Here is a 23667-nt window from a genome sequence, read left to right as displayed (position 1 = left end):
CTAAAGGAGTTCACTATGGGGGGGCCTGGCCAAAAGGAGTTCAATATAGGGGGGTCTGGCCAAAAGGAGTTCACTATGGGGGGCCTAAAGGAGTTCACTATGGGGGCCTGGCCAAAAGGAGTTCACTATGGGGGAGCCTGGCCAAAAGGAGTTCAATATGGGGGGCCTGGCCAAAAGGAGTTCACTATGGGGGGCCTGGCCAAAAGGAGTTCAATATGGGTGGGCCTGGCCAAAAGAAGTTCAATATGGGGGGCCTGGCCTAAAGGAGTTCACTATGGGGGGGCCTGGCCAAAAGGAGTTCACTATGGGGGGGCCTAAAGGAGTTTACTATGGGGGGCCGGCCTAAAGGAGTTCACTATGGGGGGCCTGGCCAAAAGGAGTTCACTATGGGAGGCCTGGCCTAAAGGAGTTCAATATGGGGGGCCTGGCCTAAAGGACTTCACTATGGGGGGCCTGGCCAAAAGGAGTTCACTATGGGGGGCCTGGCCTAAAGGAGTTCACTATGGGGGGGCCTGGCCTAAAGGAGTTCAATATGGGGGGCCTGGCCTAAAGGAGTTCACTATGGGAGGGCCTGGCCAAAAGGAGTTCACTATGGGGGGGCCTGGCCAAAAGGAGTTCACTATGGGGGGCCTGGCCAAAACGGAGTTCACTATGGGGGGCCTGTCCTAAAGGAGTTCACTATGGGGGGCCTGGCCAAAAGGAGTTCACTATGGGGGAGCCTGGCCAAAAGGAGTTCAATATGGGGGGCCTGGCCAAAAGGAGTTCACTATGGGGGGCCTGGCCAAAAGGAGTTCAATATGGGGGGCCAAAAGGAGTTCACTATGGGGGGCCTGGCCAAAAGGAGTTCACTATGGGGGAGCCTGGCCAAAAGGAGTTCAATATGGGGGGCCTGGCCAAAAGGAGTTCACTATGGGGGGGCCTGGCCAAAAGGAGTTCAATATGGGTGGGCCTGGCCAAAAGAAGTTCAATATGGGGGGCCTGGCCTAAAGGAGTTCACTATGGGGGGCCTAAAGGAGTTTACTATGGGGGGCCGGCCTAAAGGAGTTCACTATGGGGGGCCTGGCCAAAAGGAGTTCACTATGGGAGGCCTGGCCTAAAGGAGTTCAATATGGGGGGCCTGGCCTAAAGGACTTCACTATGGGGGGCCTGGCCAAAAGGAGTTCACTATGGGGGGCCTGGCCTAAAGGAGTTCACTATGGGGGGGCCTGGCCTAAAGGAGTTCAATATGGGGGGCCTGGCCTAAAGGAGTTCACTATGGGAGGGCCTGGCCAAAAGGAGTTCACTATGGGGGGGCCTGGCCAAAAGGAGTTCACTATGGGGGGCCTGGCCAAAACGGAGTTCACTATGGGGGGCCTGTCCTAAAGGAGTTCACTATGGGGGCCTGGCCAAAAGGAGTTCACTATGGGGGAGCCTGGCCAAAAGGAGTTCAATATGGGGGGCCTGGCCAAAAGGAGTTCACTATGGGGGGCCTGGCCAAAAGGAGTTCAATATGGGGGGCCAAAAGGAGTTCACTATGGGGGGGCCTGGCCAAAAGGAGTTCAATATGGGGGGGCCTGGCCAAAAGGAGTTCAATATGGGGGGGCCTGGCCAAAAGGAGTTCAATATGGGGGGGCCTGGCCAAAAGGAGTTCAATATGGAGGCCTGGCCTAAAGGAGTTCACTCCTTTTGACCAGAGTCCATCACTACATAGGGAATAGGGTACCATTTCAGACAGACAGCCATAGCCCTGGTCAAAAGTAATGCACTACATAGGGAATAGGGTACCATTTCACCCCAAGTGTTCATACAAAGTAAGGGCTTTTGTTGGTGCTGGGTGAGGACGGTCGGTGAGGTTGTGGTGAGGTATGGTATAGTGAGATGTGGTATGGTGAGGTGTGGGTGTGGTGAGGTATGGTGTGGTATGGTATAGTGAGGTGTGGTATGGTGAGGTATGGTGAGGTGTGGTATGGTGAGGTGTGGTGAGGTGTGGTGAGGTGTGGTATGGTGAGGTGTGGTATGGTGAGGTGTGGTAAGGTTTGGGTTTGGTGAGGTGTGGTGAGGTGAGGTGTGGTATGGTGAGATGTGGTGAGGTGTGGTGTGGTATGGTGAGGTGTGGTGAGGTGAAGTATGGTGAGGTGTGGTGAGGTGTGGTATGTTGAGGTGTGGTGAGGTATGGTGAGATGAGGTGAGATATGGTGAGTTGTGGTGAGGTGAGGTATGGTGAGATGTGGTGAGGTGAGGTATGGTGAGGTATGGTGAGGTGTTGTGGGGTGTGGTGAGGTATGGTGAGGTGTTGTGAGGTGTGGGTGTGGTATGGTGTGGAGGTGTGGGTGAGGTTTGGTGAGGTGTTGTGAGGTGTGGTATGGTGAGGTGTGGTGAGGTGTGGTATGGTGAGGTGTGGTATGTTGAGGTATGGTGAGGTGTGGTATGGTGAGGTGTGGTATGGTGAGGTGTGGTATGGTGTGGTATGGTGAGGGGTGGTGTTGTGAGGTGTTGTGTGGTGAGGTGTGGTATGGTGAGGTGTGGTATAGTGAGGTGTGGTATGGCGAGGTGTTGTGAGGTGTGGTATGGTGAGGTATGGTGAGATGTGGTATGTTGAGGTATGGTGAGGTGTGGTATGGCGAGGTGTGGTGAGGGTTGGTGTTGTGAGGTGTTTTGTGGTGAGGTGAGGTGTGGTGAGGTGTGGTATAGTGAGGTGTGGTATAGTGAGGTGTGGTATGGTGAGGTGTGGTGAGGGGTGGTGTTGTGAGGTGTTGTGTGGTGAGGTGAGGTATGGTGAGGTGTGGTATAGTGAGGTGTGGTATGGTGAGGTGAGGTGTGGGTATGGTGAGGTGTGGTATAGTGAGATATGGCGAGGTGTGGTATGGTGAGATATGGCGAGGTGTGGGTATGGTGAGGTGTGGTATAGTGAGATATGGTGAGGTGTGGTATGGTGAGGTATGGTATAGTGAGGTGTGTTGCCTCTGTTTCTCTGAAAGTGGACACCTTCCAAATTGTGTTACATTTCAGCCAGGCCAAGGTGTGCCGGCCCTGCTAATCTGAGTCACTTTATCTGTTTGTAGTAGTGGCCGGCAGCTGTTTCCTTGAGTAACAATACAGTCAGAAGGAAGTACTTAAGTAAATGGTTGATATTACAATTCCATGAGTCGTCATTTTGATGTGGGCTGTTTTGGAACTGGAATCTAGAATTGATCACTGTTAATATTCTAGAATGTCTAAGCTCTTAGAATATGACTAGTATTCCAGTGTTCATGATCGCCACCTTGATGAGGGTTTCCTGCTTATCAGTCTGGCTTCATTTTACATTCAAACCGCTTGACTTTGTCTGGTATACTTTGATAGGCCTACTGTGTTCTGATTTGGTGGCCGGCCAAGCTCACCACTGATTCCAGGAAAGGAAGCAGGGAATCCATTGTTAGTTCATGTTAGGCCACATGGAATTGAACTCGATGGTCACTCTGACAAAGCTCTAGAGTTCCTCTGTGGAGAAGGGAGAACCTTCCAGAAGGACAACCATCTCTGCAGCACTCCTCAAATCAGGCCTTTATGGTAGAGTGGCCAGACAAAAGCCACTCCTCAATAGAAAGCACATGACAGCCCACTTAGAGTTTGCCAAAAGGCACCTAAATACTCTCAGATCATGAGAAAAAAGATTCTCTGGTCTGATGAAACCAAGATTGAACTCTTTGCCCTAATTGCCAAGCGTCACATCTGGGGGAAACCTGACACCATCCCTACGGTGAAGCATGGTGGTGACAGCATCATGTTGTGGAGATGTTTATCAATCAATCAAATGTATTTATAAAGCCCTTTTTAAGTCAGCCGATGTCACAAAGTGCTGTACAGAAACCCAGCCTAAAACCCCAAACAGCAAGCAATGCAGATGTAGAAGCACTGTGGCTAGGAAAAGCTCCCTTTATCTTTGAATTTATTAGACAAAGGTGGGTGGAGTTTGGCGGCGTCTTCGCTGCTGAGTTTGGCGGGGTCCTCGGTGGCTCTCCTCCTTTTTAGCTTTGTTTTGGGAACTTTGGTGAAGCCAATTTCTGATATCCATGGTAGCTGTGGTAAATTAGCTGGTTTGAGCTAGCTAAAGAGGCTAATAAAACTAACGTTTTTTTTTTTACAGCTAATTAAGACGCTAACTAAACTCTGTAGAGTTGAATGAACCAGCTTCAACTGTAAACTTGACCCTTAAATTAAAATCAAATATTTCAGGCGGAGGCGTATCATTTTATTCACAGATGAGCAGCGTTTTCTCCCATTTTTTATGACTTTTTAGGAGTCATACCTATTCACACAGTTGCTCATTTAAACTATTTGCACTTTTTTTTTTATATAGGGACAAATCTAAAACTGAGCAGGCACAAGTTTCAACTCCGGGACCAAAGCCCCCTTGTCGCCTCTCGTAAAACCGAGCCCGAGCCCAGCCCTTGGCACAGTATTATATAGAGCCACGATCACATGGAACTCCCATCTCAAATAACTCTAACAAAACGCAAAAATGTGCTTTTTAAAAAAAACGAATAAAACACTTCACAACGCCTCTCCTCTGTCTGTCCTAGTTAAGGCATAATGTTTACACTGAGTGGACAAAACATTAAGAACACCTTCCTAATATTGAGTTGCACCCCCCCTCTCAGAACAGCCTCCATTCATCAGGACATGGACTCTACAAAGTGTTGAAAGCGTTCCACAGGGATGCTGGCCCATGTTGACTCCAATGCTTCCCCACAGTTGTGTCCAGTTGGCTGGATGTCCTTTGGGTGGTGGAACATTCTGGATACACACAGGAAACTGTTGAGTGTGAAAAACCCAGCAGCGTTGCAGTTCTTGACACAAACCGGTGCGCCTGGCACCTACTACCATACCCTCGTTCAAATACACTTCAATATTTAGTCTTGCCCACTCACCCTCTGAATGACACACATACACAATCCATGTCTCAATTGTCTCAAGGCTTAAAAATCCTTCGTTTACCCGTCTCCTCCCCTTCATCTACACTGATTGAAGTGGATTTAACAAGTGACCTCAATAAGGGATCATATCTTTCACCTGGATTCACCTGGTCAGTCTATGTCATGGAAAGAGCAGGTGTTCCTAATGTTTTGAACACTCAGTCTATGTAGTAATGCCTGTAATGTCTACGATAATGTTTTTAAATAAATATAAATTGTATTTTCTGTCTTTCGTCATGTTGTCGGACCCCAGGAAGAGTAGCTGTCTTCGTTGGATAACATCTATGATTGTGATCTAGAAGGTGCTTGATACCTATGGTCCATATGAATAGGGGTATCTTCGATCTCCAGCCACCAACCAAAACACCTTCCTCAACCCTCCTGGAATGGCACTTGTGTAATTAAGAGCAGGTGAACTTTGCTTGTTCTCACTAAGAGGGTTTTTATCATTGACCATCAACACTGACCTTTTGCTACCGCTGCATGTTATGTTGCCGGTAGCGACAGTAGCCGATGATGTTGCCGGTAGCGACAGTAGCCGATGATGTTGCCGGTAGCGACAGTAGCCGATGATAATTAACATCAAGTTATTGAAGCTGGCATTAACAGTTTGCACCTTTCATGAGATAGCCCTATTGATCCTACCATTGGTATCAAGCAGGTATTCAATGCTGTCGGGGGTACGGCAAATAAAAATGTGTCACGTTTATATTGTCCAATGGGTCTGTACATTTGGGTGAGGTTTGTTTTCTCTCGCCTGAGTCGCCTCGTTTCACTGCCAAAAATAACATTAAACCATCTAGTGTTCAGCGAAATAACAACACAACGTCAAATACAGGTAGCCTAGTCAAATAATTAACATCCAATCACATTAACCGTTACTCTCTCGCGGGAATTCCACCTATGTGAGAGTGGATTCTCGACCCTCACTAGCATGAAAACTAAATACAGGCACAGACTGTGTGGAAAATGATTTAAGACTGAGACTCTCTCCAATACAACCCAACATTGCAGAGTTATGTGCGTCCTTTCAGGCACACCCTTCTCATTAACCTGTGGTGAGTTATTCACAATTTTCGATTTACAAATAAGGTTTTATATGTAAGATGGTTAAATAAAGAGCTAAATTATTGATTATTATTATTTGTGCCCTGGTCCTATAAGAGCTCTTTGTCACTTCCCACGAGCCGGGTTGAGACAACTCACACTCATTCTTATGTTTAATAAATGTATCGTATAGTGTGTGTGTGTGTGTGTGTGTGTGTGTGTGTGTGTGTGTGTGTGTGTGTGTGTGTGTGTGTGTGTGTGTGTGTGTGTGTGTGTGTGTGTGTGTGTGTGTGTGTGTGTGTGTGTGTGAGGCAGGCTTACAATAATGGCAAAAAAACAACATTTGAGAGTGCGCTGACCCTGGTGCTAGAGGGGTTACAGCTGGAGGTTGAATGTTTGAAGGGGTACGGGACTATAAAAAGTTTGGGAACCACTGGTATAAAGGATAGCCCTGCATCCCAAATTGCACCCTATTCCCCTATATAGTGCACTACTTTTGACCAGCGCCCTATGGTAGTGCACTATATAGGATATAGGGTGCCATTTGGGACAGTGAGTTCAGTTCAGGATGTTTATAATCAGTTCTAGCCACTTTATTATAGTTATTTAAACAAAATGTGATGATATTAACAGATTAAGAAGAAGAGAACAAAAAGTTTCTCACTTTCAGTTTAATAATATATTTGAGTACCGTAAATTCCGGACTATAAGCCGCAACTTTTTTCCCACGCTTTGAACATCGCGGCTTAAACAATGACGCGGCTAATATATGGATTTTTCCCGCTTTCAATTTTTTTTTCTCCAAAAAAACACATTCTGTGACGTGCTCAGTTTTTTGGCGGCATGAAGCTTTCATTAGACCAATGAAATTGCCGAACGGGTTAAGGTCAAACAACTTTTTTGTTTACTGTTTAGATTAAATCGAGTTTTTTGAATTTTTTGTTACAAGCCGTGTTTCGTTAAAGCCTATTTATTTTTGTTACAAGCCGTGTTTCGTTAAAGCCTATTTATTTTTGTTACAAGCCGTGTTTCGTTAAAGCCTGTGTAAAGTTAATTTGTTTCAATATACCGGTAGGCACCTGCGGCTTATAGACATGTGCGGCTTATTTATGTTCAAAATAATGGAGTGACGGTGGAGGATGTAGTGACGGTGGAGGATGTAGTGACGGTAACGGTGGAGGATGTAGTGACGGTGGAGGATGTAGTGACGGTGGAGGATGTAGTGACGGTGGAGGATGTAGTAACGGTGGAGGATGTAGTGACAGTGGAGGATGTAGTAACGGTGGAGGATGTAGTGACGGTGGAGGATGTAGTGACGGTAATGGTGGAGGATGTAGTGACGGTGGAGGATGTAGTGACGGTGGAGGATGTAGTGACGGTGGAGGATGTAGTGACGGTGGAGGATGTAGTAACGGTGGAGGATGTAGTGACGGTGGAGGATGTAGTGACGGTGGAGGATGTAGTAACGGTGGAGGATGTAGTGACGGTGGAGGATGTAGTGACGGTAATGGTGGAGGATGTAGTGACGGTGGAGGAGGATGTCGTGACGGTGGAGGATGTAGTGATGGTGGAGGATGCAGTGACGGTGGTGGAGGATGTAGTGACTGGTGGAGGAGGATGTAGTAACGATGGAGGATGTAGTGACGGTGGAGGATGCAGTGACGGTGTTGGAGGATGTAGTGACGGTGGAGGATATAGTAACGGTGGAGGAGGATGTAGTGACGGTGGAGGATGTAGTGACGGTGGAGGAGGATGTAGTGACGGTGGAGGATGTAGTAACGGTGGAGGATGTAGTAACGGTGGAGGATGTAGTGACGGTGGAGGAGGATGTAGTAACGGTGGAGGATGTAGTAACGGTGGAGGAGGATGTAGTGACGGTGGAGGAGGATGTCGTGACGGTGGAGGATGTAGTGACGGTGGAGGATGTAGTGAGGGTGGAGGAGGATGTAGTGACGGTGGGGGAGGATGTAGTAACGGTTGAGGATGTAGTAACGGTGGAGGAGGATGTAGTGACGGTGGATGTAGTGACGGTGGAGGAGGATGTAGTGACGGTGGAGGAGGATGCAGTGACGGTGGTGGAGGATGTAGTAACGGTGGAGGATATAGTAACGGTGGAGGAGGATGTAGTGACGGTGGAGGATATAGTAACGGTGGAGGAGGATGTAGTGACGGTGGAGGATGTAGTAACGGTGGAGGATGTAGTGACGGTGGATGTAGTGAAGGATGTAGTGACGGTGGAGGAGGATGTAGTGACGGTGGAGGAGGATGTAGTGACGGTGGTGGAGGATGTAGTGACGGTGGAGGATGTAGTAACGGTGGAGGATGTAGTGACGGTGGAGGAGAATGTAGTAACGGTGGAGGATGTAGTGACGGTGGAGGAGAATGTAGTGACGGTGGAGGAGGATGTAGTGACGGTGGAGGAGGATGTAGTCACGGTGGAGTATGTAGTAACGTTGGAGGAGGATGTAGTGACGGTGGAGGATGTAGTGACGGTGGAGGTGGATGTAGTGGCGGTGGTGGAGGATGTAGTAACGGTGGAGGAGGATGTAGTGACGGTGGAGGATGTAGTGACGGTGGAGGAGGATGTAGTGACGGTGGTGGAGGATGTAGTAACGGTGGAGGAGGATGTAGTGACGGTGGAGGAGGATGTAGTGACGGTGGTGGAGGATGTAGTAACGGTGGAGGAGGATGTAGTGACGGTGGAGGAGGATGTAGTGACGGTGGTGGAGGATGTAGTAACGGTGGTGGAGGATGTAGTAACGGTGGAGGAGGATGTAGTGACGGTCAGTCATGTGTCTGATATTTGATTTTATCCGTTTCTATTGCTACAGTTAAAATGACATCTCATGATAATTATTCTTCATTATGAGATAGAATGTAACATCTATTAAAATAGAAACCTGCTAAAACAAACACACACTCTATCATGCCGTGCTATGCAGTAACCATGTGAACCGGCCGTTTCCAGTAAACATCTGTGAATATGCGCAATGCTCTACTCCGTTCTCCGGTATAGGGGGTGAACTGTCAGTTGCTTGCCAGCTTGGAGAATTACCGCACCAGCGTGGAGAATAACCGCACCAACGTGGAGAATAACCGCACCAGCGTGGAGAATAACCGCACCAGTGTGGAGAATAACCGCACCAGCGTGGAGAATAACCGCACCAGTGTGGAGAATAACCGCACCAGTGTGGAGAATAACCGCGGTGCTCGGGACCCGCTTTCCCACGGGTGCTGGGGAACTCTTTAGGAGCGGAGGGTCTCTCTCCTTCGGTGGGGTTTATCGGCGGAGGGCATCGGAGGGGCTCTGTTGCACAGGCGCACGATAGAAAACATAATCCCGTGGATAATTTATCAGATGACAGGACTATACTGAAAATCAAATGGAAGAAGTGATATGAGTTGGTAGCAAAACTTTTTTGTGAAGGGCTAGAAATGATCACGTTGCTGCTCCCAGGTTTTGTTGTTTTAGATTGTGTTGTTTTTGTGTAGGTGACATGATAACCTGTTTTATAGTGGGATATTATTTTAGTTTTTGTAGGCTACGATTGAGAACCTAAACCCGAGGTCAGGGTCAATTAAACGGACTAGCCAACTCTCGTTCATTTCTCTCGGTCGACAGAACGACCCAACCTGTGCAGACGGATAGTCTCTTCCCTCTCGTCGTTTTCAGGACTGATAGCTGGCCACTGGGAGGTCTGGTGGTTGTGTGATTATAATGTGACTATATGTGATTATATGTGATTATAATGGCCCCCCTACCCTTCTCACAGAAATGATCAAATAATATGTAAGCGGATTGTCGGTGTGTGAGCGAGCAGCAGCGTTGTTACATTGTGGCGATGGAAGGTTTTTGTGGCTCGGTTCATGGCTGCTTCCTGGTACAACAGAAAGAGGCAGTGCTGAGTTAAAGAGACCGAATAGACATTTAGATCAAATACTGAGAGAGAAACACTTCGCCTGTTTCCAGAAAACCTTCCTTCTCTTGTGTATGTATCCTCTTGTTATTTCAATGATTCAAGTTTTTATTTTTTGAAATTTTTTTGGGGGGGGGGGGGGGTTGAATCAAAAATTAGTGTTGATGCCGAAGGAAGGTCCAGTTGGTTGCGGGTATAAAGGAATCGTAGGGGGGAGAACAGACTTTTTTTTTTAATTGTTCAGTTATCAGCATACATATTGTAACATTTAGTCCTGTTCGCTTCATTCCCGAAGGTGCTGGAGAGTCCGGGAAAAGTACTATTGTGAAGCAGATGAGGATTCTGCACGTCAATGGTTTTAACGCAGAGTGAGTACATGCATCCACATCAAATCAAATCAAATGTATTTATAAAGCCCTTCTTACATCAGCTGATATCTCAAAGTGCTGTACAGAAACCCAGCCTAAAACCCCAAACAGCAAGCAATGCAGGTGTAGAAGCACGGTGGGTAGGAAAAACTCCCCTAGAAAGGCCAATACCTAGAGAGGAACCAGGCTATGAGGGGTGGCCAGTCCTCTTCTGGCTGTTATGAGAAAGCCCATACTGAATCACCATTTGACATATAGGCCCATATATACCTATTTCATAACCATATTTTGTTATCATCAGAGACTCCCTGCCTGTGAGTGACACTACCGAGAATAGGTTTTCCTCCGGCACTACTGCAGAGCCTAGGCCCCCTCTATCAGAGACCAACACACAGTGTACTGTACAGCCAGGCGACTAGCTCTACCAGTGGTCTGGTTCCCCATAAAGCATCTTAAAATTCTCTCTCTGCTTACAGCAGACACATATAGGCTTCCGTACGTGAGGCATGACATCTCCCCTGACCGACTGACTTATTACCGCAGTCACATTGTTTACTGTTATGTACTTATGTATGTCATAGCTATATTGACTATTATTGGAGATAGGCCTAGGGTCTATGGCTAATGTTTTTTGCTGCAAGGCCTTCTGTGCCTGTGATAGAGGTCTATGCCTGTCTGAGTTACATATCCCAACAGTTGTACTGGTAGAGATATCTTACTGTCTGTCTGAGTTAATAGGCCTACGGTTGTACTGGTAGAGATATCTTACTGTCTGTCTGAGTTACATAGGCCTACGGTTGTACTGGTAGAGATATCTTACTGTCTGTCTGAGTTACATAGGCCTACAGTTGTACTGGTAGAGATATCTTACTGTCTGTCTGAGATACATAGGACTACAGTTGTACTGGTAGAGATATCTTACTGTCTGTCTGAGTTACATAGGACTACAGTTGTACTGGTAGAGATATCTTACTGTCTGTCTGAGTTACATAGGCCTACAGTGGTACTGGTAGAGATATCTTACTGTCTGTCTGAGATACATAGGACTACAGTTGTACTGGTAGAGATATCTTACTGTCTGTGATACATAGGACTACAGTTGTACTGGTAGAGATATCTTACTGTCTGTCTGAGATACATAGGACTACAGTTGTACTGGTAGAGATATCTTACTGTCTGTCTGAGTTACATAGGACTACAGTTGTACTGGTAGAGATATCTTACTGTCTGAACACGTACCAACTCTAGTGTGTTAACATTACAGTTACATTTTAGTCATTTAGCAGACGCTCTTATCCAGAGCGACTTACAGTAGTGAATGCATACATTTCATACATTTCATTTCATGCATTTTTTTTTCTTGTTTGTTTTTTGTACTGGCCCCCCGTGGGAATCGAACCCACAACCCTGGCGTTGCACACACACCATGCTGGCATTGCAAACACCATGCTCTACCAACTGAGCCACAGGGCGTAGAACTGGAGAGGAACTACCCAGCATTCATAGTGGGATCTTTAGGTTCATAGATGAGGAATATTGTGATGATGATGATGATATCTTTGTTGGTTATTTGTTGGTTATTATCTCCTAACGCCTGTGTTCTGTCCTGCTTCACCAGAGAAAAGAAACAGAAAATACAAGATATTCAGAAAAACGTGAAGGATGCGATAGTGGTGAGTAGACTAGCGTTAATCTGTGTCCTGTTTTAAGTAAACTAGTGGTTTACAAGATTATTCTGTGTGCCCCAAATAGCACCCTATTCCCTATATGTGTGTGTGTATGTGTGTGTGTGTATATATATATATATTATATATATATGTGTATGTGTGTGTGTGTGTGTGTGTGTGTGTGTATATATATGTGTGTGTGTGTGTGTGTGTGTGTGTGTGTATATATATATAATGTGAATGTGTATATAGATATAGATAGATAGATAGGGTGCATTACTGTTGACCATAACCCAGGGCACTAGGAAATAAGGTACCATTTGGGATGCATCCTCAGTGTTAGATGGGACACCCCCTTTCTTATTTCTCTTAATAGATGGGACACCCCATTCTTATTTCGTTTAATAGATGGGACACCCCCATTCCTATTTCCCTTAATAGATGGGACACCCCCATTCTTATTTCCCTTAATAGATGGGACACCCCCATTCCTATTTCCCTTAATAGATGGGACACCGCCATTCTTATTTCCCTTAATAGATGGGACACCCCATTCTTATTTCCCTTAATAGATGGGACACCCCCATTCCTATTTCCCTTAATAGATGGGACACCCCATTCCTATTTCCCTTAATAGATGGGACACCCCCATTCCTATTTCCCTTAATAGATGGGACACCCCCATTCTTATTTCCCTTAATAGATGGGACACCCCATTCCTATTTCCCTTAATAGATGGGACACCCCCATTCCTATTTCCCTTAATAGATGGGACACCGCCATTCTTATTTCCCTTAATAGATGGGACACCCCATTCTTATTTCCCTTAATAGATGGGACACCCCCATTCTTATTTCCCTTAATAGATGGGACACCCCATTCCTATTTCCCTTAATAGATGGGACACCCCCATTCCTATTTCCCTTAATAGATGGGACACCCCCATTCCTATTTCCCTTAATAGATGGGACACCCCCATTCCTATTTCCCTTAATAGATGGGACACCCCCAATCCTATTTCCCTTAATAGATGGGACACCCTCATTCCTATTTCCCTTAATAGATGGGGCTTATGAGCTCATTTAGCCTGTATGTCTCCATCTTAACGGCGGTGTGTTTCTCCTCTCCTCTCCTCTAGACCATAGTGTCAGCCATGAGCACCTTGATACCCCCAGTCACTCTAGCCAACCCTAAAGACCAGTTCAGAATCGAGTACATCAAAAGCATAGCTCTTCTCTCGGATTTTGACTACACACAGGTAAGATGGCTGTTTAGGTTTTCATTCAGGTGTGTGTGTGTGTGTGTGTGTGTGGTCAACAGTTGTTATTTTTATATATATATATATATATACTGCTCAAAAAAATAAAGGGAACACTTAAACAACCAAATGTAACTCCAAGTCAATCACACTTCTGTGAAATCAAACTGTCCACTTAGGAAGCAACACTGATTGACAATACATTTCACATGCTGTTGTGCAAATGGAATAGACAACAGGTGGAAATTATAGGCAATTAGCAAGACACCCCCAATAAAGGAGTGGTTCTGCAGGTGGGAACCACAGACCATTTCTCAGTTCCTATGCTTCCTGGCTGATGTTTTGGTCACTTTTGAATGCTGGCGGTGCTTTCACTCTAGTGGTAGCATGAGACGGAGTCTACAACCCACACAAGTGGCTCAGGTAGTGCAGCTCATCCAGGATGGCACATCAATGCGAGCTGTGGCAAGAAGGTTTGCTGTGTCTGTCAGCGTAGTGTCCAGAGCATGGAGGCGCTACCAGGAGACAGGCCAGTACATCAGGAGACGTGGAGGTGGCCGTAGGAGGGCAACAACCCAGCAGCAGGACCGCTACCTCCGCCTTTGTGCAGGGAGGAGCAGGAGAAGCACTGCCGGGAGCCCTGCAAAATGACCTCCAGCAGGCCACAAATGTGCATGTGTCTGCTCAAACGGTCAGAAACAGATTCCATGAGGGTGGTATGAGGGCCCGACGTCCACAGGTGGGGGTTGTGCTTACAGCCCAACACCGTGCAGGACGTTTGGCATTTGCCAGAGAACACCAAGATTGGCAACTTCGCCACTGGCGCCCTGTGCTCTTCACAGATGAAAGCAGGTTCACACTGAGCACATGTGACAGACGTGCCAGAGTCTGGAGAGGCTGTGGAGAATGTTCTGCTGCCTGCAACATCCTCCAGCATGACCGGTTTGGCGGTGGGTCAGTCATGGTGTGGGGTGGCATTTCTTTGGGGGGCCGCACAGCCCTCCATGTGCTCGCCAGAGGTAGCCTGACTGCCATTAGGTACCGAGATGAGATCCTCAGACCCCTTGTGAGACCATATGCTGGTGCGGTTGGCCCTGGGTTCCTCCTAATGCAAGACAATGCTAGACCTCATGTGGCTGGAGTGTGTCAGCAGTTCCTGCAAGAGGAAGGCATTGATGCTATGGACTGGCCCGCCCGTTCCCCAGACCTGAATCCAATTGAGCACATCTGGGACATCATGTCTCGCTCCATCCACCAACGCCACGTTGCACCACAGACTGTCAAGGAGTTGGCGGATGCTTTAGTCCAGGTCTGGGAGGAGATCCCTCAGGAGACCATCCGCCACCTCATCAGGAGCATGCCCAGGCGTTGTAGGCAGGTCATACAGGCACGTGGAGGCCACACACACTACTGAGCCTCATTTTGACTTGTTTTAAGGACATTACATCAAGGTTGGATCAGCCTGTAGTGTGGTTTTCCACTTTAATTTTGAGTGTGATTCCAAATCCAGACCTCCATGGGTTGATAAATTGGATTTCCATTGATTATTTTTGTGTGATTTTGTTGTCAGCACATTCAACTATGTAAAGAAAAAAGTATTGAATAAGATTATTTCATTCATTCAGATCTAGGATGTGTTATTTCAGTGTTCCCTTTATTTTTTTGAGCATGTAGCTCAGTTGGTAGAGCATGGTGTTTGCAACACCAGGGTTGTGGGTTCGATTCCCACGGGGGGCCAGCACAGAAAAATAATGTATGAAATGTATGCATTCACTACTGTAAGTCGCTCTGGATAAGGGCGTCTGCTAAATGACTAAAATGTAAAATGTAATGTAAATGTATATGTTGACCCGTTTTTCCTCGGGAGGCTCTGTGGTCAACAGTTGTGATGGTCAACTATGCACAGTAACTTAGAATAATGAATTTTATACAGTTATTATCAATGCCATTTTGTTAGTCATTTTTTTTTTTTAAATAGTCTTTGCTACAAAAAAAAAAGAAACTTTTGTCAGTTTATCGATGGGAGTTGCCTCTCCTTTTTAGTTCCCCATGGCCGTGTACTAAAGGGACCCTATTTCCTACATAGGGCACTACTTTTGACCTGGGCCAATAGGGCTGTAGGTCAAAAGTAGTGCCCTCTATACGGAATTAGATCACCCTTTAGGACACACATCTGCTGTGTGTTTTGATCCGGGCTCTGATAGGCTCTTGTCACATGACCATAATGGAATAGGCTAAAGGTCATGTTTTTCCATGTACTCTTTCAGTCGCTGCAGGTGTTGTGAAGGACAAGGTGTTTCTGTACTGGTTGCTAACCTGAGACGTGTCAGGACTAGAGCAGAGGATGTCTGTTTTTAAAGCTGGGGTCACGGATATACTGTATTAAGACTTGCACAGGTTCTCAGTTGATTCATGTCAGGGGAACAGGGGGTTAGGCCTGGTTCCTGTCAGGGGAACAGGGGGTTAGGCCTGGTTCCTGTCAGGGGAACAGGGGGTTAGGCCTGGTTCCTGTCAGGGGAACAGGGGGTTAGGCCTGGTTCCTGTCAGGGGAACAGGGGGTTAGGCCTCGTTCCTGTCAGGGGAACAGGGGGTTAGGCCTGGTTCCTGTCAGGGGAACAGGGGGTTAGGCCTGGTTCCTGTCAGGGGAACAGGGGGTTAGGCCTGGTTCCTGTCAGGGGAACAGGGGGTTAGGCCTGGTTCGAATGGCGGGAACCCGGTTACTGAGATTTAACGGGATTTACCGCCAAAAAACCACTCCCGTTTCCCATGATAAATAACTGCGAGATACTGATTTTAATTTATTTATATCAACAGTATGGCCTGAAAATGGAACTGGTGAATTATGTGATGTCTAAATCTGTCTTCTCTACGGTCTCTGAATCAACGCCCAGGGTGGGGGGGACAGACTGCCGGTCTCAGGGCGGGGGGACAGACTGCCAGGGTGGGGGGACAGACTGCCCGTCTCAGGGTGGGGGGACAGACTGCCCGTCTCAGGGCGGGGGACAGACTGCCCGTCTCAGGGCCGGGGGACAGACTGCCCGTCTCAGGGCGGGGGGACAGACTGCCCGTCTCAGGGCGGGGGGACAGACTGCCCGTCTCAGGGCGGGGGGACAGACTGCCCGTCTCAGGGCGGGGGGACAGACTGCCCGTCTCAGGGTGGGGGGGACAGACTGCCCGTCCCAAAGTGGGGGGGGACAGACTGCCCGTCCCAGGGTGGGGGGGACAGACTGCCCGTCCCAAAGTGGGGGGGACAGACTGCCCGTCCCAGGGTGGAGCTCATTTCACAATGCCTGCAGACCAATCATCTCCTCATGGTAACTTGTTTTGTAGTGACAGGTACACCTACATTTGCTGCAGCGTAGCCTATGCTACGGTAATATAAAGACTGAATGCGTATCTAATTTACCCATCTCCATCTGGTTTACAGGGGTCACCTTGTTTTGTAATTGTGGCGATTTTTTAATATTTTTATAGCGCATTCGGAAAGTATTCATACCCCTTGACTTTTCACACTACCCCACAATGACATCACAATACCCCACAATGACATCACAATGACATCACAATACCCCACAATGACATCACACTACCCCACAATGACATCACACTACCCCACAATGACATCACAATACCCCACAATGACATCACAATACCCCACAATGACATCACAATACCCCACAATGACAAAGCCAAAAGCAGAATGTGCGAATACCTGCACGAATACCTGCAGTCAACTTGTGTAATACGTTACAAGATGAAGTTGTTCATTTCATCTGTCATATCATGTTCTACAGCTGCACCATCGAGAGTATCCTGACCGGTTGCATCACCGCCTGGTATGGCAACTGCTCAGCATCTGACCGTAAGGTGGTACAGAGGGTAGTGCGTACGACCCAGTACATCACTGGGGCCGAGCTTCCTGACATCCTATATACCAGGCGGTGTCAGAGGAACGGCACAAAAAATGGTCAAAGACTCCAGTCACACCCAAGTCATAGACTGTTTTAACCGCTACCGCACGGCAAGCGGTACCGGAGCGCCAAGTCTTTTACACTGCTGCTACTCGCTCTCTATTATCTATGCATAGTCACTTTAGAAGTTACCTCAACTAACCGGTACCCCCGCACATTGACTCATTACCGGTACCCCCTGTATATAACCTCCACATTGACTCTGTACCGGTACCCCCTGTATATAGCCCCCACATTGACTCTGTACCGGTACCCCCTGTATATAGCCCCCACATTGACTCTGTACCGGTACCCCCTGTATATAGCCCCCACATTGACTCTGTACCGGTACCCCCTGTATATAGCCCCCACATTGACTCTGTACCGGTACCCCCTGTATATAGCCCCCACATTGACTCTGTACCGGTACCCCCTGTATATAGCCCCCACATTGACTCTGTACCGGTACCCCCTGTATATAGCCCCCACATTGACTCTGTACCGGTACCCCCTGTATAGAGCCTCCACATTGACTCTGTACCGGTACCCCCTGTATATAGCCCCCACATTGACTCTGTATCAGTACCCCCTGTGTATAGCCTCCATATTGACTCTTTACCGGTACCCCCTGTATATAGCCTCCACATTGACTCTGTACCGGTACCCCCTGTATAGAGCCTCCACATTGACTCTGTACCGGTACCCCCTGTATATAGCCCCCACATTGACTCTGTACCAGTACCCCCTGTATATAGCCTCCACATTGACTCTGTACCGGTACCCCCTGTATATAGCCTCCACATTGACTCTGTACCAGTACCCCCTGTATATAGCCTCCACATTGACTCTGTACCGGTACCCCCTGTATATAGCCTCCACATTGACTCTGTACCGGTACCCCCTGTATATAGCCTCCACATTGACTCTGTACCGGTACCCCCTGTATATAGCCTCCACATTGACTCTGTACCAGTACCCCCTGTATATAGCCTCCACATTGACTCTGTACCGGTACCCCCTGTATATAACTTCCACATTGACTCTGTACCGGTACCCCCTGTATATAGCCTCCACATTGACTCTGTACCGGTACCCCCTGTATATAGCCTCCACATTGACTCTGTACCAGTACCCCCTGTATATAGCCTCGTTATTATGTCATTTTCTTGTTACTTCTTATTATTTTTTACTTTAATATATTTAGTGAATATTTTCTTAACTTCCATTTCTTGAACTGCATTGTTGGTTAAGGGCTCTTAAGTCAGCATTTCACTGTAAGGTTTACACCTGTTGTATTCTGCACATGTGACAAATACAATTTGATTTGGTTTGGCAGAGTGTACCACCGACTACTTTGAGTCGGTATCAGTCGGTACATGTAAATATTCTCATTATTTAATGCCTACCCTGTACCTATGTTTGTCTTGTGTTACTATGTTCTTCTTTTCTTTGGGGTCTGCAATCTAATTTATGATTAAAAATGTAGTTTTATGGGTGGAGGGAGGGAGGTAGGGAAGGGACTAGGGGGTTGGGTGGAGGGAGGTAGGGCGGAGAGGAAGGGAAGGGACTAGGGGGTTGGGTGGAGGTAGGGAAGGGACTAGGGGGGTGGGTGGAGGGAGGTAGGGCAGAGAGGTAGGGAAGGGACTAGGGGGTGGGTGGAGGGAGGTAGAGCGGAGAGGTAGTGAAGGGACTAGGGGTTGGGTGGAGGGAGGTAGTGAAGGGACTAGGGGGTTGGGTGGAGGGAGGTAGGGCAGAGAGGTAGTGAAGGGACTACAGGTTGGGTGGAGGGAGGTAGTGAAGGGACTAGGGGGTGGGTGGAGGGAGGTAGGGTGGAGGGAGGTAGGGCGGAGAGGTAGTGAAGGGACTAGGGGTTGGGTGGAGGGAGGTAGTGAAGGGACTAGGGGGTTGGGTGGAGGGAGGTAGGGCGGAGAGGTAGGGAAGGGACTAGGGGGGTGGGTGGAGGGAGGTAGGGTGGAGGGAGGTAGGGAAGGGACTAGGGGGGTGGGTGGAGGGAGGTCTGGTGGTGGAGGAGGTGGGGCGGAGAGGTAGGGAAGGGACTAGGGGGGTGGGTGGAGGGAGGTAGGGTGGAGGGAGGTAGGGAAGGGACTAGGGGGTGGGTGGAGGGAGGTAGGGCGGAGAGGTAGGGAAGGGACTAGGGGGGTGGGTGGAGGGAGGTAGGGTGTAGGGAGGGAGGTAGGGAGGTAGGGAAGGGACTAGGGGGGTGGGTGGAGGGAGGTAGGGCGGAGAGGAAGGGAAGGGACTAGGGGGGTGGGTGGAGGGAGGTAGGGTGGAGGGAGGTAGGGAAGGGACTAGGGGGGTGGGTGGATGTGTGGAGGGAGGAAGGGTGGTTGGGATATGGTAAAATCTTTGTACTTACATTGATGTCCATTTTGTAAAACTTGAATAAAAATCTATACATAAAAAAAGTATAGTTTTACGCGACCCCGTTGACCCCTCTGTTTACAGGGGATGCATAGATTGCATTTTGTTGTTGTTGCAGAAACTGTCTATTCAACTATATAACAACCAGGACAAGCACAGGTACACAGTAAGCATTAAATAAGGTACACAGTAAGCATTTAATAAGGTACACAGTAAGCATTTAATAAGGTACACAGTAAGCATTAAATAAGGTACACAGCAAGCATTTAATAAGGTACACAGTAAGCATTTAATAAGGTACACAGTAAGCATTAAATAAGGTACACAGCAAGCATTTAATAAGGTACACAGTAAGCATTTAATAAGGTACACAGTAAGCATTTAGTAATTGATATTTAGGAAAGTTTGACAGAGGTCACATAGAATAAAGTGGATCCAAAACGATGGATTGCAGCACCTAAAGAAAAAGGAAGCAGTTACACAGGACAAATGGCTGACTGGTATGCTGATACCGACTCCATGTAGTCAGAGGTACACTCACCTCCATTGAGATGTATACTGCGAGGTTAAGTTTAGTCAGCTATGGGAGGGCCAGTGTGTGTCTCTCTCTCTGTCTCCTCTCTGTGTGACTGGTCCTGTCTCTCTGTGTGACTGGTCCTGTCTCTCTGTGTGACTGGTCCTCTCTGTCTCTCTGTGTGACTGGTCCTCTCTGTCTCTCTGTGTGACTGGTCCTCTCTCTCTCTCTGTGTGACTGGTCCTCTCTGTCTCTCTGTGACTGGTCCTGTCTCTCTGTGTGACTGGTCCTGTCTCTCTGTGTGACTGGTCCTCTCTCTCTCTGTGTAACTGGTCCTCTCTCTCTCTGTGTAACTGGTCCTGTCTCTCTGTGTGACTGGTCCTCTCTCTCTCTCTGTGTGACTGGTCCTCTCTGTCTCTCTGTGTGACTGGTCCTGTCTCTCTGTGTGACTGGTCCTCTCTCTCTCTCTGTGTGACTGGTCCTCTCTGTCTCTCTGTGTGACTGGTCCTCTCTCTCTCTCTGTGTGACTGGTCCTCTCTGTCTCTCTGTGACTGGTCCTGTCTCTCTCTCTGTGTGACTGGTCCTGTCTCTCTGTGTGACTGGTCCTCTCTCTCTCTGTGTGACTGGTCCTGTCTCTCTGTGTGTGTCTGTGTTTGTGTGTGTGACTGGTCCTGTCTCTCTGTGTGTGTGTGTGTGAGACTGCTCCTGTGTGTGTGTGTGTGTGACTGGTCCTGTCTCTGTGTGTGTGTGTGTGTGTGTGTGTGTGTGTGTGTGTGTGTGTGTGTGTGTGTGTGTGTGTGTGTGTGTGTGTGTGTGTGTGTGTGTGTGTGTGTGTGTGTGTGACTGGTCCTGTGTGTGTGTGTGTGTGTGTGACTGGTCCTGTGTGTGTGTGTGTGTGTGACTGGTCCTGTGTGTGTGTGTGTGTGTGTACTGGTCCTGTGTGTGTGTGTGTGACTGGTCCTGTCTCTGTGTGTGTGTGTGTGTGTGTGTGTGTGTGTGTGTGTGTGTGTGTGTATGACTGGTCGTGTGTGTGTGTGTGACTGGTCCTGTCTCTCTCTGTGTGTGTGAGCTAGTGGCCCTGCCATGGGGGATGGAGACAGGCCTGTTCCCAGACCTAGCTGAACAACATGTCTCTGTGTTTAGTGTGTCCCAGGCTTGTCATCATCCTCATCACCACATCGCTTAGCTCAGGCCTCGGTGTCACCACTACATTGTCACCTCATGCCACTGGGGTTCATATCCACAGAAAGAGATACTTCTCAGCCTCTCTCATGATGCTGGTCATCCTTTTCCTTTCAGACGGTGCTTGAATCTGACCTAATCGTTTTCCTCCCAGTGTACTGCCCTCAGCTCTAGGCTACTTGGTGATTTAATTCTGAAGGCTAGGTGTTCCGCTCGCGGGACAACTTCATAATCATAAAAATGATGGATATTAAACATTTAGGTACATATAAGGGTCTTATATTGGTTGGAAGCTTAAATTCCTGTTAATCTAACTGCACTGTCTGATTTACAGTAGCCATTACATCGAAAGCATGCCATGCGATTCACAAATAGCGATTAAATATTCACTTTTTAAAAATCTTCCTCTGATTTGTCATCCAAAGGGTCCCAGTGTAACGGTTGTCTTCATGAATGGACCAAGGCGCAGCAGGTATGTGAATACTCATGGTTATTTTATTACCAAAAAAAGAGTAAAGCATCCACTTGAAAAAAACAATGACGGTGACAACAGTAGCAGTTTTACAGGCTATACACGCAGTGTAAAAACAACTACCCACAAACCCAAGTGACAAACATACTCCTACATATATGACTCCCAATCAGGAACAACGATCCCCAGCTGTTCCTGATTAGGAGCCACAAGACCAACACAGAACACAAGACTGCCACGTCCTGACCCCAAAACTACAACAACAGCTCCATCTGCTGGTCAGGACGTGACAGTACCCCCCCCCCTCAAGGTGCAGACCCCGGAATGCACCTAACAATGAAAAAACACCAACAAACAAAAATCCCCAACAAAACCCATAAACAATAACCCCTAAACAATAAGGGAGGGAAGGGAGGGTGGCTGCCGTCACCGACGGCACTGTGCTACACCCTCCCTCCCCAACCCACCTATCCTGGAGGTGGCTCCGGTGCAGGACGTGGACCCTGCTCCACCCTCGGCGTCGCCCACTTCGGTGGAGCCGATAGCTGCGCCAGGCAGACGGACCCCTCGAGCCGGGCCGGAGGACAGGAGGGCCCCTCGGGCTGGGCCGGGGGACAGGAGGGCCCCTCGGGCTGGGCCGGGGGACAGGAGGGCCCCTCGGGCTGGGCCGGGGGACAGGAGGGCCCCCTCGGGCTGGGCCGGGGGACAGGAGGGCCCCTCGGGCTGGGCCGGGGGACAGGAGGGCCCCTCGGGCTGGGCCGGGGGACAGGAGGGCCCCTCGGGCTGGGCCGGAGAGCAGGAGGGCCCCTCGGGCTGGGCCGGAGAGCAGGAGGGCCCCTCGGGCTGGGCCGGAGAGCAGGAGGGCCCCTCGGGCTGGGCCGGAGAGCAGGAGGGCCCCTCGGGCTGGGCCGGAGAGCAGGAGGGCCCCTCGGGCTGGGCCGGAGAGCAGGAGGGCCCCTCGGCCTGGGCCGGAGAGCAGGAGGGCCCCTCGGGCTGGGCCGGAGAGCAGGAGGGCCCCTCGGGCTGGGCCGGAAGGCATGCGGGCCACTCGGGCTGGGCCGGAAGGCATGCGGGCCACTCGGGCTGGGCCGGAAGGCATGCGGGCCCCTCGGGCTGGGCCGGAAGGCATGCGGGCCACTCGGGCTGGGCCGGAAGGCATGCGGGCCACTCGGGCTGGGCCGGAAGGCATGCGGGCCACTCGGGCTGGGCCGGAAGGCATGCGGGCCACTCGGGCTGGGCCGGAAGGCATGCGGGCCACTCGGGCTGGGCCGGAAGGCATGCGGGCCACTCGGGCTGGACCGGAGGGCAGGAGGACCACTCGGGCTGGACCGAAGGGCAGGAGGACCCCTCGGGCTGATCCTGACAGGCCGGGCACCCTGGCAGATCAGGGCAGGCGGGCACCTCTGGCAGAACCGGGCAGTCCGGCCACTCTGGCAGAACAGGGCAGTCCGGCCACTCTGGCAGAACAGGGCAGTCCGGCCACTCTGGCAGAACAGGGCAGTCCGGCCACTCTGGCAGAACAGGGCAGTCCGGCCACTCCGGCAGAACAGGGCAGTCCGGCCACTCCGGCAGAACAGGGCAGTCCGGCCACTCCGGCAGAACAGGGCAGTCCGGCCACTCCGGCAGAACAGGGCAGTCCGGCCACTCCGGCAGAACAGGGCAGTCCGGCCACTCCGGCAGTTCAGGGCAGTCCGACCACTCCGGCAGTTCAGCGCAGTCCGGCCACTCCGGCAGTTCAGCGCAGTCCGACCACTCCGGCAGTTCAGCGCAGTCCGACCACTCCGGCAGTTCAGCGCAGTCCGGCGACTGTTGACTGGCGGGCAGCTCCGACGACTGTTGACTGGCGGGCAGCTCCGACGACTGTTGCCTGGCGGGCAGCTCCGACGACTGTTGACTGGCGGGCAGCTCCGACGACTGTTGACTGGCGGGCAGCTCCGACGACTGTTGACTGGCGGGCAGCTCCGTTGACGACTGTT

At 49.5% G+C, this 23667-nt stretch overlaps 1 protein-coding gene across 2 annotated transcripts in view; it reads left to right on the top strand.

The window, feature by feature from the left end:
• LOC106569655 (guanine nucleotide-binding protein G(olf) subunit alpha) overlaps positions 1–23667 on the top strand; it is a 135029-nt gene that overhangs the window by 6060 nt on the left and 105302 nt on the right. Inside the window, exons 2-5 of one of the 2 annotated variants that reach the window (XM_045694525.1) lie at positions 10194–10266; positions 11885–11939; positions 13072–13191; positions 21645–21691. In XM_045694525.1, the coding sequence (XP_045550481.1) occupies positions 10194–10266; positions 11885–11939; positions 13072–13191; positions 21645–21691 (295 nt within the window). The remainder of the gene's footprint in view (positions 1–10193; positions 10267–11884; positions 11940–13071; positions 13192–21644; positions 21692–23667) is intronic. The other variant, XM_045694524.1, reaches the window with a different exon arrangement.

Source organism: Salmo salar, chromosome ssa14 (genome assembly GCF_905237065.1).
Source record: "Salmo salar chromosome ssa14, Ssal_v3.1, whole genome shotgun sequence".
NCBI classification, from domain to species: domain Eukaryota; kingdom Metazoa; phylum Chordata; class Actinopteri; order Salmoniformes; family Salmonidae; genus Salmo; species Salmo salar.
The sequence above is the reverse complement of the archived record's forward strand: the minus strand, read 5'-3'. Positions and strand labels throughout refer to the sequence as shown.